The sequence below is a fragment of the Abramis brama genome (genome assembly GCF_963993115.1).
Source record: "Abramis brama genome assembly, chromosome: 22".
In the NCBI taxonomy this organism is placed as follows: Eukaryota; Metazoa; Chordata; class Actinopteri; order Cypriniformes; family Leuciscidae; genus Abramis; species Abramis brama.
In genome coordinates, this window is record NC_139984.1 from 24855579 (window position 1) to 24869235 (window position 13657).

The 13657-nt window shown below is 39.0% G+C and overlaps 1 protein-coding gene across 2 annotated transcripts in view; it reads left to right on the forward strand.

Annotated features, from left to right (window-relative positions):
* Window positions 1–13657, forward strand: part of chchd6a (coiled-coil-helix-coiled-coil-helix domain containing 6a) — a 68029-nt gene that overhangs the window by 25962 nt on the left and 28410 nt on the right. For both annotated transcript variants that reach the window (XM_084099073.1, XM_084099074.1), the window contains one exon: window positions 8335–8405. In XM_084099073.1, coding sequence (XP_083955199.1) covers window positions 8335–8405 — 71 coding nt within the window. The remainder of the gene's footprint in view (window positions 1–8334; window positions 8406–13657) is intronic.

The following is a 13657-nucleotide window of genomic DNA, read 5'->3' on the forward strand; positions in this document are numbered from 1 at the left end:
GAAGAGCCACTGCCAAAGAAATGTTAAACATTTTGGTTGTTTACAGTGGTTAAGTAATTATTTTCCAGAATGCAAAGCATTATTTGAGGAACCTTTGATGAAGAAACATTGTGACATAGTTGTAATGTTAAGCAAATTTGGTTGATTACAGTATTCCTGTGCATTCTGGGGATTAAAGTGATTCAACCAGTGCAGTCAGCAAAATTTGTTTGAGGTTACTAAAAAAATGGGTTATATCTGCAATCAATCTAGAATTTTTTTTGCAATCTCTTTCTTTAAACGCACTTTTATTATATTGTCAAAATATAATATCGCTCAATCTCTTATTCGTATGTATTGGTACATAAACCATTTTTAAAACATATTGAATTGTTTTGGTTTGTTCTGAATGGACTTACAATATTAATTTTATTTGTGCAGTTCTTAAAAAGCCTTACATTTGAATGCACAGCAGTATTAAACAATGACTCTCAAGGAAACCTTTTTAACCTAGTTGCATATTAACACTAAATGAATTCGGTTGATTACCATGGTTGAGTCACCTTATTTCCTGGAATGCAATATTTGTATAATCTCAGTCCAAAAAAAACAAAAAAACACCATAATGTTGTTGCATATTAACATTGAATACAGTGTTTGGAACAAAACATATCGCAAGACCGTTCCTCCATTAATAATAATATGTGGTGTCGTTTTAAATTCAGTGACTAAAGAATATGCCATTAAATGCAATATTTGTATTCTCTCTATCATACGCTGCATTCAGAACAAGAGAATAACCCAGCCACCTTGACAGCTTTAGAGAGATAATTCCTCTCTATTTGACTTCCTCACTTTGTTCAGCTTCTCTTCTCTTCTTGCTTTGTTCATATAAGCTGTACTAAGAGGGTTGCTCACTCACTGGCTTGAAGAATTGCCTTTTTGTTTATTCACTTTGGGTCCAGTGATTCAGGGGAAGGAGATGGAGATGAATGTTTTTGGGACATGCTCCATTATGATGCGAAAACAAAGGATTGCAAAGGGAAATATTAACACTGGGACTGCATCCATGGTGGCTTGGCCGGGCTGATAATTTAACGCTTGTGTCTCTGAAAAGAGGGGATTTGTTCCACGGTGTACAGTTAACGTTGTTTGCACGCAGCAGATTTACACTCCACTGTCTTTCAGACTCAATTCATGTTTCATTTTGAGCCAGAGACAGATTTATAATACACTTCCAAGCACCGTTTTCCATTTTGTCCGTTTCTATTAAATCTACGTTTCGAATATTTCACTGGACATTAGTCCTTGTATGGGAAGGTATAAAGTGAATACTGTTCATTTTTATTGAATATGGAGCTTTGGCATAGCAGTTAGAGCACATGCTCAGGTAATGCATTCTGGGAAGTGAAGCATTTTTCCACCCTGGTCCACAAACGTTTATTTTATTTCAAATATTGCTATGCATTCTGGGAAATAGTGACTCAACCACTGCAGTCTGTCTGTCTGTGTATCGTCTGTCTATCTATCAATCAATTGGTCTCTCTGTCTATCTCTCTGTCTCTCTGTCTCTGTCTATCTATCTGTCTGTCTATCTGTCTGTCTAGATATCTGTCTATCTGTCTGACTCTTGTAATATCCATCACTCTATCTGTCTATGTCTTTCTATCTATCTATCTATCTATCTATCTATCTATCTATCTATCTATCTATCTATCTATCTATTGGTCTGTCTATCTATCTATAGACCTTATTCACAGCAGCGCCATCTTTGATTTTTTAACGTGAATGAAAGCGAGGCTGTGAGGGATGGACATAGACATACATCTCTTCAGTGGGTTGTACGGTTATTTATGTATTTTTTCTATTGTTCTGCTGACGAAACCCTGCAAAAATATCTTTCCAAGAAATTTCAGTTGACAAAAAACTCCAGACAACAAGAGCTGTGGAAGTGAACTAAGAGCTTTATACAGCTTTTTACAGCAGATGACATTGAAAACATGGTAAGTCTATCCCTCACAGCCTCGCTTTCATACCTGTCATGGCGCTACTCTGAATAAGGTCTATTGGTCTATATATCTGTCTATCTCTCTGTCGGTTTGTCTGTCTATCTATTGGTCTGTCTGTCTATATCTATCTACTGGTCTGTCTGACGGTCTGTCCGTCTAGATTGTAGTTATTTTTCTTACTTAAAAATTAGTTATACATTTCTTTGCATTTCAATTCATTTGAACTCCACTTCCTTACACTCAAATTCCAATTTTGTACCTCATTTCAAATTCAATTGAAATTCAGAAAACTGAATGTAAAAGGCATTCTCAATTCAAATCTGAATCGCGCACATCCCTGATTCAAAGTCCAACAAAGTCTCTAAGATGGGTGATATGGAAGCGGTTAACTAAATTTATGCCACAAGTATTCCGTCAGGGCATGAGGGGCTGGTCTGCGTTGTGTCAATCTCCGTCGCTGGCTAAGGGCAGACACAGGCTGTGAGGATTAATGGCGACCCAGTGCTAATTACTGTGCGATCATCATAAATAAACATTCTACATTGGGAGCTCCCCTCCCATCTATACACACGTGCACACACACATAAACACTCGCTATCTCGCACACATTGAGGTTACAGACGAGCTATCTTCTGTCTAATAGCAAATAGGATCAACCCAGTGTGTCAGATGCCCCAGTATTTATATTTACCTCATTACAAGAAAGCGCCGTTTGCCAAAGGGATCAGAAGCTGGCAATAAAAGGCGCACAGAGTGTTTGCAGTCAGGCTTTACTTGCCGTGTGACACAGTCAGACCACGGGAGAGGGATAATGCAGGCAGTTGGCATGTCTGCTCAGACTGCTGTTACCCCAGCAGGAGGTTTTTTTATTTTTGGGGAGGGGGAGGGGGGGTATCTTCATGACAGACCTCTGAGAGGTGTGGTGTATCCATCCCGCTTCACCCGTTTCCCGTCGATGGCAGGTGCGGCTGAAGAAGTCTATCTCTGCAGCGCAGGCGAGCCACCGCAGGAACGTTCTCCACGCTGCAAGTGGCGAACGCCTTTTATCGCAGTAAAGTGGCATCCCCCCCCCACACACACTTCTTTTTGAAGGTGGCACGCATAATCGCCTAACATCCATAAATTCTGCCAAAGACGGTGAGTTAGCACAGCTGAAAGCGAAAGCTGTAAACAGCAGCATTCCGACACCATTTTGAATTAGCGCTGGCGCTCCCTAATCCCGCTAAAGCTTCTCTAGTCAACTCATGTCTGCGTCCCGCTCTTAGCTGCTTCGCACTCTCGAGACAAGATTTTTTTTTTGATTGCCCTGCCGTTTTAGCCTCCCCCGCTTCGCTCTTTCTCCCTTGTCACTAGTTGCAAAGCACTTGAGAGTGGGTACGAGATAATAATCCTCCTGAAAAACTGGCAGCTGGGCTGACGTGCTGTCAACGCGAGCCCTCGTTCTAGAAATTCCCTAACCGACTGCGGCAGGCTTCACCTGGACGGAGACGAGAGCGGCAGATATCTGGACCTCTTTGGCCTGGGGCACCAGCACTGCCAAATCCTAAATTAATTTACTTCAAAGTATTTAAAACTTAAGCAGAATTATACATAATTCCATTTTTCATGCTGTGTTGAGTGTTCGCTGATGTCAGGGGCTGCAGGGGTTTAATAGCTTGTTGACTCTGTAATGGCGAGAAGCTGGGAGGTGGAGCAGCATTACAATCAAGAAGAGGACTTTTTGCATACGTTTTTGCTGTGTTGCATCTCAATATGGTAATGCAAAAAGTAAACGCTGATGAGTTGACAAAATCTTGCGTTATGTTGCATCTGCTTATTCAGCCTTATTAAATTTTCGTATGTATCTTGCTTGATTCAGTTATATAATCGTCCATAAGTAAATCTGGACATGGCTTTTAAGATGTAAACAAGGCCTTTCTGGCATAATATCCGTTTTTTGCTGTTCTAAGTGAAGACTATCTCCTACATATTTGCAGGTGGTTAAAGTCAAACAGATCTTGACCTGCATTGTTTTTATTTTTTTGAATAATAATTTGTTACCCACAATCCTTTTTGAAAGAAGTCTTGTATGCTCACCAAGGCTGCATTTTATTTGATCAATAATACATTAAAACAGAAATATTGTGAAAAATAGTAATTTGTTCATTTCTAGCATAAATCTATAGTGATGGTCAGATATCATTATCTTGCAATGAGGGCATGGAAAATGTCATAAAGGCTTCGAAAGTGTCCAGTTTTCTTTTTTAATATATTTTAATTTTCAGCAGTCATAACTCCAGTCTTCAGTGTCACATGATCCTTCAGAGAAACCTCAAGAAACATTTCTTATTATTTTCAATGTTGAAAACAGTTGTTGCATAGTATATTAAATTGTCACTGTATAAAAAAATAGGGCTGCCCCTGACTAAAGATTATTCTAGTCAACTAGTAGTCATTCATTCAAGCCATTAGTCAACTAATCTCACATTTATATTAATTTAATTACTAATTACTAAAACATAATGAGCCTTTTAACACATAGGCGTAAGCCTATTCCTCACTCAAGCGCACACGTAAAGATTGACACAAAGCACCGGCAAAAGTAATGTGATTATGAATGTGTCAGGAAAAAATAGCAAGGAGATTTTAATTTTTATTTATTTATTAATACATTTTAATTATTTATTAATAAACTACTGTTTTCCGAGTCAGTGTAGGATGCAAAGATGAAGTTGACGATGCTGACTCGCCATACGGATTACATTATCAGAGAGTATTTGTTTTTGTATTTTGTTTCTGGCCGATAGTGAAAATAATAGCTTTTATCGGCCAATACCAATTGTTGGCCGATACATTGGTGCATCTCTAATACAAAATATATATTTTTTTGTAACTGTATATGAGTGTACAAGATTATCATATTCTGTTTGTCTAAAGTCTAAAGAATTGATGTCTAAAACATGAGTTCACTGATATAATCCAGTTAGTCTGCCGTTTTATTCCATGCATTGCCCCTGATGATTATGTAAATACTTAGTTAATGCACGGGATTATGTTTTAAATAAGTTCAGTGTTGCAGCACTCTAATATTTAATAATATGTAGCCTCAGTTGTATCTTACCCATTTATGCCCTACTAGGATAGGTTGTACCTTATGTATAACTGGTGCAATATGCCCCAGATGCAATGCCTGGTCCTAGTACTTTATTCTGTGTAAGTGCCACAAAATGTAACCTTTCAACCAATATGTTTTAGCAGTTTTTTTACTTTTACTCTTTTTTGCTTTTAGGATTCAAACCCAAACCCTCCACAATCTTTGCAGTATATACGTAGCCAGAGTGTCTTGAAAAAGTGCGGTAACAACTATGCCGCGGTTCTAAAATTGAAGGTTCTTTTTGATGGTACACTAACATGGTTTACCGTCATAATGGATGGTTAATGTTTCGTGTCCATATATTTCCCAGTGCTGATCCCTGTCTGCCACAGGAAGTGCTCATCCTTAGGAGGAAGTCTTGCAGCAAATGCACCCTGCAGTGAAGCATAGCTGCCCGATACAGATTAAAATGCTGATTGGATTAGAAATGCAGCGGCTGTGACTGAAAGGCAAGGGTGTCACTGACGGGTAGTGCCAGGCAAAGAGGAGAATGACAAAGCAGGTGCCAGCTGCGTGATTATAACGCACAAATCCTTTCCTGCTGAGATGCTACAGGAAGGGACGCTCTGTGCTAATGCATGCAAGGATGCGAGAGAGGGTTTTCATTTCGGTAACCCTGATCTTTCCTCTCCGTGTTCTCATTTATTCACTTGTTCATTTCTAACATAAATCCATCCAGTGTCAACTGCTGTATTGGAGCTGTGATGATGGTCAGATATCATTATCTTGCAAAGACATGGAAAATGTCAAAGGCTTTGAAAGTATCCAAAGGCCCCACGTAAATCTCAACAATTGCTTCAGATCTATACGCAAGTGTTTTTCATTTACAGAATTAGTGTCCTAAGCTCACTGGCCCTGGCAGGAAAGCTCTTGTTATTGAGGATTAGTTTTGTTTTACAGCATTAAGTGTTTCCCGCTGGCATGAAAATGACCCTGAATTGAAGATCTGTCAGGGATTGCTCCCTGAAAGGATAAAGGGATTCAGGAAATGTATTTGGGTCAGTGTGTCGGTAATCCTGCTAGACTGCATCATACTCAACAGTTTTCACTCTTTATTTTGCATATAATAAAGGAGCCGCCCACATGCTATTTAACACTTTCTACAGCTTCAAGCCCTCAGAATGAGATTCAATCAGTAATGTTGCTGGTGATGGAGAGCATTTTTATGAATATATTACCGCATGACCGCCCACATTTAAACGTCAGCAATGCCTATACGGTGTTCAGAAATGTGGCCCGCCCATTGTGAGTTTGAGGCTTTTGTATATATATATTCTCCTTTTTTTTTCATTTCTTAAAAAAAAAAAAAAGTATTTGATTTGGAAAAATCTCCATAGTGCAGGAAGCAATATTTTTGCTTCATGTGATTTACTGTTATAAAAAGCCTGTAAATTTAATTTCTATATGTCTCATTTGATAATGTGTGAAGATGTCGTTTACATAATATTGAATTCGGCATGAAACTGAAGTTGCGGAAGACTTTTCTTCCCTATTGTTATGGAATTCCGAGTGAAGCGGCTTCTCAAACGAGGGCGGGACTTGATTTTGTCCATCGGGAATTGATTGGATCATTGGATGGCTGTGATTTGCTATTGTTCGATCTCATGTGAGTGACGGGTTGTCCTGCCCGCTTGCCAGTAAACATGTAATCAGAGAAAAGAAGAAATGTCATAGCAAGAGTGGGGGAGGTTATTTTGATTAATGATAACAAGGGTACATTAATTTAAATAAAATGATGTACACGGATAAATCACTTATAATAAATGCAATATTCCATGAAAAAAACAAGAATAGTCAATTTTGATTTCATGCTGACTTAAATGGCACAGCATTAAAAAGAAGTATTTCATTCTAAGGATCAGAGAGAGAGAGAGAGAGAGAGAGAGAGAGAGAGCGTGGAAAATGGTCATAGGTAACTAAAAAACCTTGTTACATAAGTGAACATCAGGGGAAAAATAAAATGAACACAATAAATAACATTTGTTTGGTTTCTTGCAGGTTCTGTAAATGGTTTTGTATTTTTATAGCATCACATTCTGAGAAAGGTCCCCACATTTCCTGTGTGTAACTGGTGCCTAACGCCTCATTAAAACCCTAAACATTTTAAGTGTAGTTGTCTTCGTTATCGTGCTTAAACAGCCAAACATTCTTCTACTGCAAGAGGTAGAGGTAGAATTGGAAAGCTGAAAACTATTAAACTATTAATTTTAGATTTAGAGGTTCCCAGAGTCTATATACTTAAGATTTTGGGATGAGTGGAGCTTCATACACTCATCATTTGGCTCTTTTCCGTTTCGTTTTTTGCCTTGCAGAAGGGAAAATCAGAAACATACAAAAGTGTGTTCAGTGTCTCGATGTGACTCACTTAAGTTCCATAATTGTCTTCCCAAGATGCATTTTCTTTCCCAATGGCCTTTTAAGAATATTTGCACTGCAAAAGTTTGGAATGAATATGAAAGGTTTATATTTTTGAATGAAATTGTAGTTTTTGGACATGAAATATCACCAATCATTACCCTGGAAATCCAGAGTTCTCGCGAGAGCACAAATTGAATTTGCTCCGTGAGTTTACTCTGGCGTCGAGTAATGAGTAACGAGTAATTAATGATGTTCATTAAATATGGCCTTGTATCCAAGCTGCACCATTCACATCGGGTTATCTGATATAGGCGGGCCAGAGGCGAGCTAAACAGATGACGACAGCGCTGTGACGTCGAAGTCATTAGTCAACATTGCAAGATGGCTATGGAAGAACACCAGTTGTTTGAAACGGCTTTGGCCGCTACAATGAACGAGTTAGACTTGGCTTTTTATCTAAAAGAGGAACAGAAGATGGCGCTCGAATCCTTCCTTTGCAAGAAGGGCGTTTTTGCTGTTTTGCCGTCTGGATACGGCAAGAGTCTAATCTACCAGTTAGCTCCGCTGGTAGCTAAGCGTATGGGGTTTATTGTTGTGATTGGCCGTAGTGTTATCCAATTGCGTGCAGTGAGGTATATTCAAATGCATGCTTGGTGTCGCCCCTCGAGCTGGGCGATTTTCATTAGTCGATGCCAGACCATTAATCTTTTAGATTTGGGTCTGGATTTCCAGGCTAACCAATCATTAAAAATAAAAATAAAACTATTCTATACTGTTCTGTCAGCTTTGTTCATTGTATAATCCCCCACTTGAAGGTTCATCTCATAATTAGTATCTTCATTGTTTGTGTTGCAGAATGAGGAACGCTTCAAGTTGTCCGCTGAACAGTTTCACACTGCTGCAACAAGGAGTGAAGCCAATATAAAGTAAGAAGAGATTACAAAATTGTCACTTAATTATAATGCAAATATTTTAAGATTAAAATGAGCGTTAGCAACATCTGCTTGTGTTCAGGGCAGGATTTAGCGTTAAGGAACAGTCAAAAGTTTCTTGCAACTAATTGTTTTTTATTTGATTAGCTAGAAAAATTGGACTTCAATCTTGGACTTCCAAGATTTCTTTTTTTTAGTTAAGTGGCCATAAAAGTGAACCGAGTTTAAAGGTTCCAAGTTTAAAAAGTTGATGCAGACATTTACTAAACAAACACGCCTGAGAAAAAAAAGGTTATTTTGTTCCGGTTGATAACAGCCTCATAATAACCTTGACTTTCCTGAATAGAGATGAGATTTTTTTAGTGCCTTGAAGATGTTTCATTAAATTAATGATCATGTTGCCGGCAAGGTAAGCCTTTCTGTGGTCCTCTAGTTTACTTCCTGAAATACTCTATAATTGATGATAGGGTCAAAAGCAAGACACCGTCGTAGCCTTGCTCCATTGCTTTCAAAGGAATATGGCCTGGTTTCTATGGAGATGGTAATTTCTGTCCCTTCTCGGCAAGTAGAATGAAAGCAAGTGCATGTGGAAGGAACAGAACATGCCAGATTCTCATTAACGTAAACGCAACATCCGAAGAGCCGCCCTCCCCCCAAACATCGATTATTATTCTTTGCTATCAACTTAATGTTGTGGTCGCTATCTGTCTCTCTCTCACCTCTCTGAAGCCGGGTGTGGAATTGGCGAAGTTGAATAGCATTTGCGTTTCATTAAAGCCAGTTTCTTTCCTCCTATGCAGGAGACACAAGCATTTTGTTCTTTCTGGGTTCGAGTGAATCTCCAGCTGCTGTAATTAATGCAGATTGTTTGTAGCTCACCATGACCCCATCGCCGCCCAGAGCTGCTCGCCATTCACTGAGGCTGACAATTTTACTCGTCTCTCTCTCTCTCTTTCCTTCCCACTACTTTTCTTCTGTCTCCACCACAGTCTCTACCTCTTTCCAGCCATTCTCTCTATCTCCAAATGTATTTTCCTTCTCTATAAACATTTTAGAAGATTCGTTGAACGAATCTTACCAGTTCCAAGATAAATCAGATCATTACCACATTTGTTTTTTTTGGGGGGACAAAAAATGTAATGGTTAAAAACTGAAAAGGTTTCACACTGCATCCTTATCTTTTATGAGGGAATGAATAGTGCATTGCTGAAGAACTGTACTTACAGTGGTGTACACTGATGAGCAAACGTGTTATGACCAGTCACAGGTGAAGTGAATATTTTTGATCATCTCCTAACAAGGCCTTGGACCTTGGAGCAGCGGAAGAAGGTCTCCTGGTCCTAGTCCCATTTTCTTTTACATCAAAAACTATCTGTCTATATGTGCGTTGTTTACCTTGGAAAGTGATGGCACCAGGATGCACTGTGGGATGACAATAAGCCAGTGGAGGGAGTGTGATGCTTTGGGCAATGTTCTGCTGGGAAACCCTGGGTCAAGCATGTGGATGTAAATTTGAGACCAGGTACACTCCTTCATGACAATGGTGTTTCCCAGGTGGAAGTGGCCTCTTTCAGCAGGATAATGCACACCACACACTGTACACATTGTTCAGGAATGGTTTGAGGAACATCTAGGAGATGGAGATATGGAGATGCTGTGATGCTTTATGGAGATGCTGACTTCATTTTCCAGCAGGATTTGCACCTGCCCACACTGCCAAAAGAACCAAAACCTGGTTCAATGACCATGGTATCACTGTGTAATTACTGTGTGATTTCATGTAATATTCTATTTTTTTGAAATCCTGTTTTCGTGGGTTTTATGAGCTTGGAAGCCCAAATTATGTACAACTAAACAACTAAATAAACAACGGGGACACTATACTGTCAAAGAGCACCGTCCTTCGGATGAGACGTTAAACCGAGGTCCTGACTCTCTGTGGTCATTAAAAATCCCATGGCATTTCTCGTAAAGAGTAGGGGTGTAACCCCGGTGTCATGGCCACACACCATTGGCCCTTACCAATCATGGCCTCCTAATAATCCCCTTACATTGAATTGGCTCTATCACTCTCTCTCCTCTCTCCACCTATATCCGGTGTGTGGTGAGCGCACTGGCGCCGTTGTACTGTGGCTGCCGTCGCATCATCCAAGTGGATGCTGCACACTGGTGGTGGTTGAGGAGAGATCCCCTGACATGATTGTAAAGCGCTTTGGGTGTACAGTAGTACATATGAAAGCGCTATATAAATGCCCGATTCTATTCTATTCTATTCTATTCTAAATACTTGAAATCGTTTAAGTTGTGGGCCCTGAATCTATAATCTATGGAAGTTTAACATTTTGAATGGAATTATGGAAATAAATAAACTTTTCCATGATATTCAATTTTTTTGGAAAGGGTCTGTATGTGTGTGTATATATATATATATATATATATATATATATATATATATATATATATATAAATATAAATATAAATATATAAATAAATATAAATATAAATAAATAAATTTATATTATATTTAAAATATTATTAATATATTTCTTTTTTCAGTTAGCTTTACTACCATACCGTCTATGCTCCAAAAACTTTAAATATTAGTATTTGAATTTTTCAAATATTGCACAAATGACTAATATGATAACATGTTTGTCCTGCTTAAGTGCTTATAAATGCATAGCAAATGTAAACTACTATGTAAAAGATATATTTTAGCTTTCAATATATTATTCATCAACAGTTTACATGTTTAAATAATTTTTTTTCTATTGCCTAGCTAAAACTATTATAGTTTAATAGTCCTTTTATTATTTTGTCATTTCCTAGACAACAAATTTGCTAAAAAAGTATCGTTAACTAGCGACAGGTTAGCTAGCAGTTTAACTAGAATCCATCTTTTTTTCCAGTTTGATTGATTTCCGATTCCATGATAACAGCAGTGACTGATTGGTGGATGTCTTTACAGAGAATCCACTTTTTATATACTATATACTTTTTACCCTCTTCAGAGCGTGTGGTTAGTCTATTTTGAAATGGATTGTACGTAAAAATAATTAGCTCTATGAATATTTTTGAAACCCATTTTTCTTCTGGATCCCTTCTGTTACATATGGCTGTTCAGCCGAACCCCCCACAGAACAAAGCACTGTGGGATCTTTTGTGCCTTAGCTAATTTTAGGGAAAGGAGGGCAATCACTCAAAACATTAAAATCCTGAATTCACCAGACGACTCTTAAACTTGACTTTGTTTGAAAATACAAAAATAACACTTTTGACCGTTAAACCTACAGATGGCTTGTGACTAATTCTCTCCCAGCATGCTTTGTGCTAGATTTAAAGAGGGATTTGAAACGATAATCTCGCAAGGCCATCCCAGTGCGCGAGGTATCGTGTAGCATGGCAACGCGCCATTGAGCTCAGTTCGTCAGATCGAGTGTACGTGATTTACGTGTGTAAGTGTTTGTGTTAGCTTGTTTCCTCTCCTGTCCCTCTTGAGTCTCACAGGTTTTGTACCAGCTGTCGGTGAGTGCCAGTCTTGGGTGCAAAGATGGCAAAGAGGCAGTGCTTTGAGGCTATACAAACGATGTTGGCACCTGGGTAATGAGCTTCCCCCTGGGGACGTCTCATCTGCCAATCAGAGCACAGAAGAACATCTGTACATTACTACTTCAGTTTTTGTGTGTCTTTGTTGGTAGTGTATGACCTTGTTCTTTTACTGAAACAGCCGAGCTGAAAGCAGACTGAGGCGTCTCTTTAAAATCGACATGAAATGGTGTTCGCAACCCTTTTTACTTTTGTAATGAGATGGTGAAACGAGAGGAAAAAAGTGGACGTTTCGTGACAGAATAGAGCCAGGTGTCTGGAATTGAAAGGTTAACACAAGGAAGTTTGTTTATGTCCAATGGATAGTTGTTGCAATTTTTTTTTACGAGTGCAGTTTTTTTGGGAGAAATTCAGAGGTCCACATTTTTAAAGGGGTCCTGTTATGGTTTTTTACATTTTCATCTTTCTTTAGTGTAGTTTTGTCAAAAATTTCGATAGGCATCGATAGTGAAATATCTGAAACGGTTCCAATTCTCCTTTTTTGCAGTATCAGTACACCAATACTAGCTGTGTGTTCTCACTCTCTTCTCTCTGACGGCAAATTGATACACACCAGCCTCCTCTCACTGACTTACTCATTCACTCCGGTTAAATAATGCTTGTATTGCGCATGATTTTAATCATTCTCGCAAGTTTCGGGCTCACACCAAAAGCGCGCACACTGCTGATCTATATAAGTGCCACTCACATAAGCCAAATTAATGAATAAATTCAAATGAACAAATTATCTGTATGGCGGTATATATGGCAGTTTTTCCCGTGGTATCGAAAATGGTATTGAATATAGATATTTTTCAAGGTATCGTCAAGGTATCATTTCTGAAACACGCACAAAACGGTTGACCAATCACAACACACTGGTCTAGCCGACCAATCAGAGCACATTGTGCTTATCGGAAGGAGGAGCTTCATATATACCAGAACTAAATAGAGCGTTACAGACAGACTTGAGAAGAGAGGTGCTGCAACAGTGTAAAATATGTTTTTTTTGAACATTCAAGCATGAAAACCTATTATAGTACACCCTGGGAAAAAAAGAATTTGACAAAGGGCATAATAGGTCCCCTTTAAATTTAAACATACACTGATGAATTGCACACAAAAAGACCAAGAATGTGCGTTAACAAAGTAAAAATTAGATTAATTTTAATATCCACGTTGAGTTTGAATTTGAAAGATTATAATTGCAAATCTGTTCTTTCCTAGATTCTGCGCCAGCTTTGGTACAGTTTGTTCAGTCTGTTCAATCCACTTGTTGGCAGTTATATTTCAGAGAGCTTTAGCAAGCAGTTTTGCTGTTCTACCTGCGTGGAGCTGATGTTTTAATCCTGGTTTTAATCCCTGAGGGTACAGCAGCCTCCAGACCCCCGACTTCTGGAGCATGACAAGGCCGCCGTTTAATCCTCACGCGCCTCTCAAGCCTCGAGCGGTTCAGGGTCCCTCTGTCGTTTGCCTTTCCAACACATGGAGTTCTGAGACAGCCACGGCCCCGCGGCCATCCTGCCCCATTCCCAAGCGAGGAGTGCGGTGGATCTGATATCTTAAATTGAAAACGCCTGCTGAGGAACTGCGATCCAGCCAAGGCGAACTTACCAAACCTACAGGGCTGTTAAGAAACTCTGCTGGACCTGTCAGTCAGG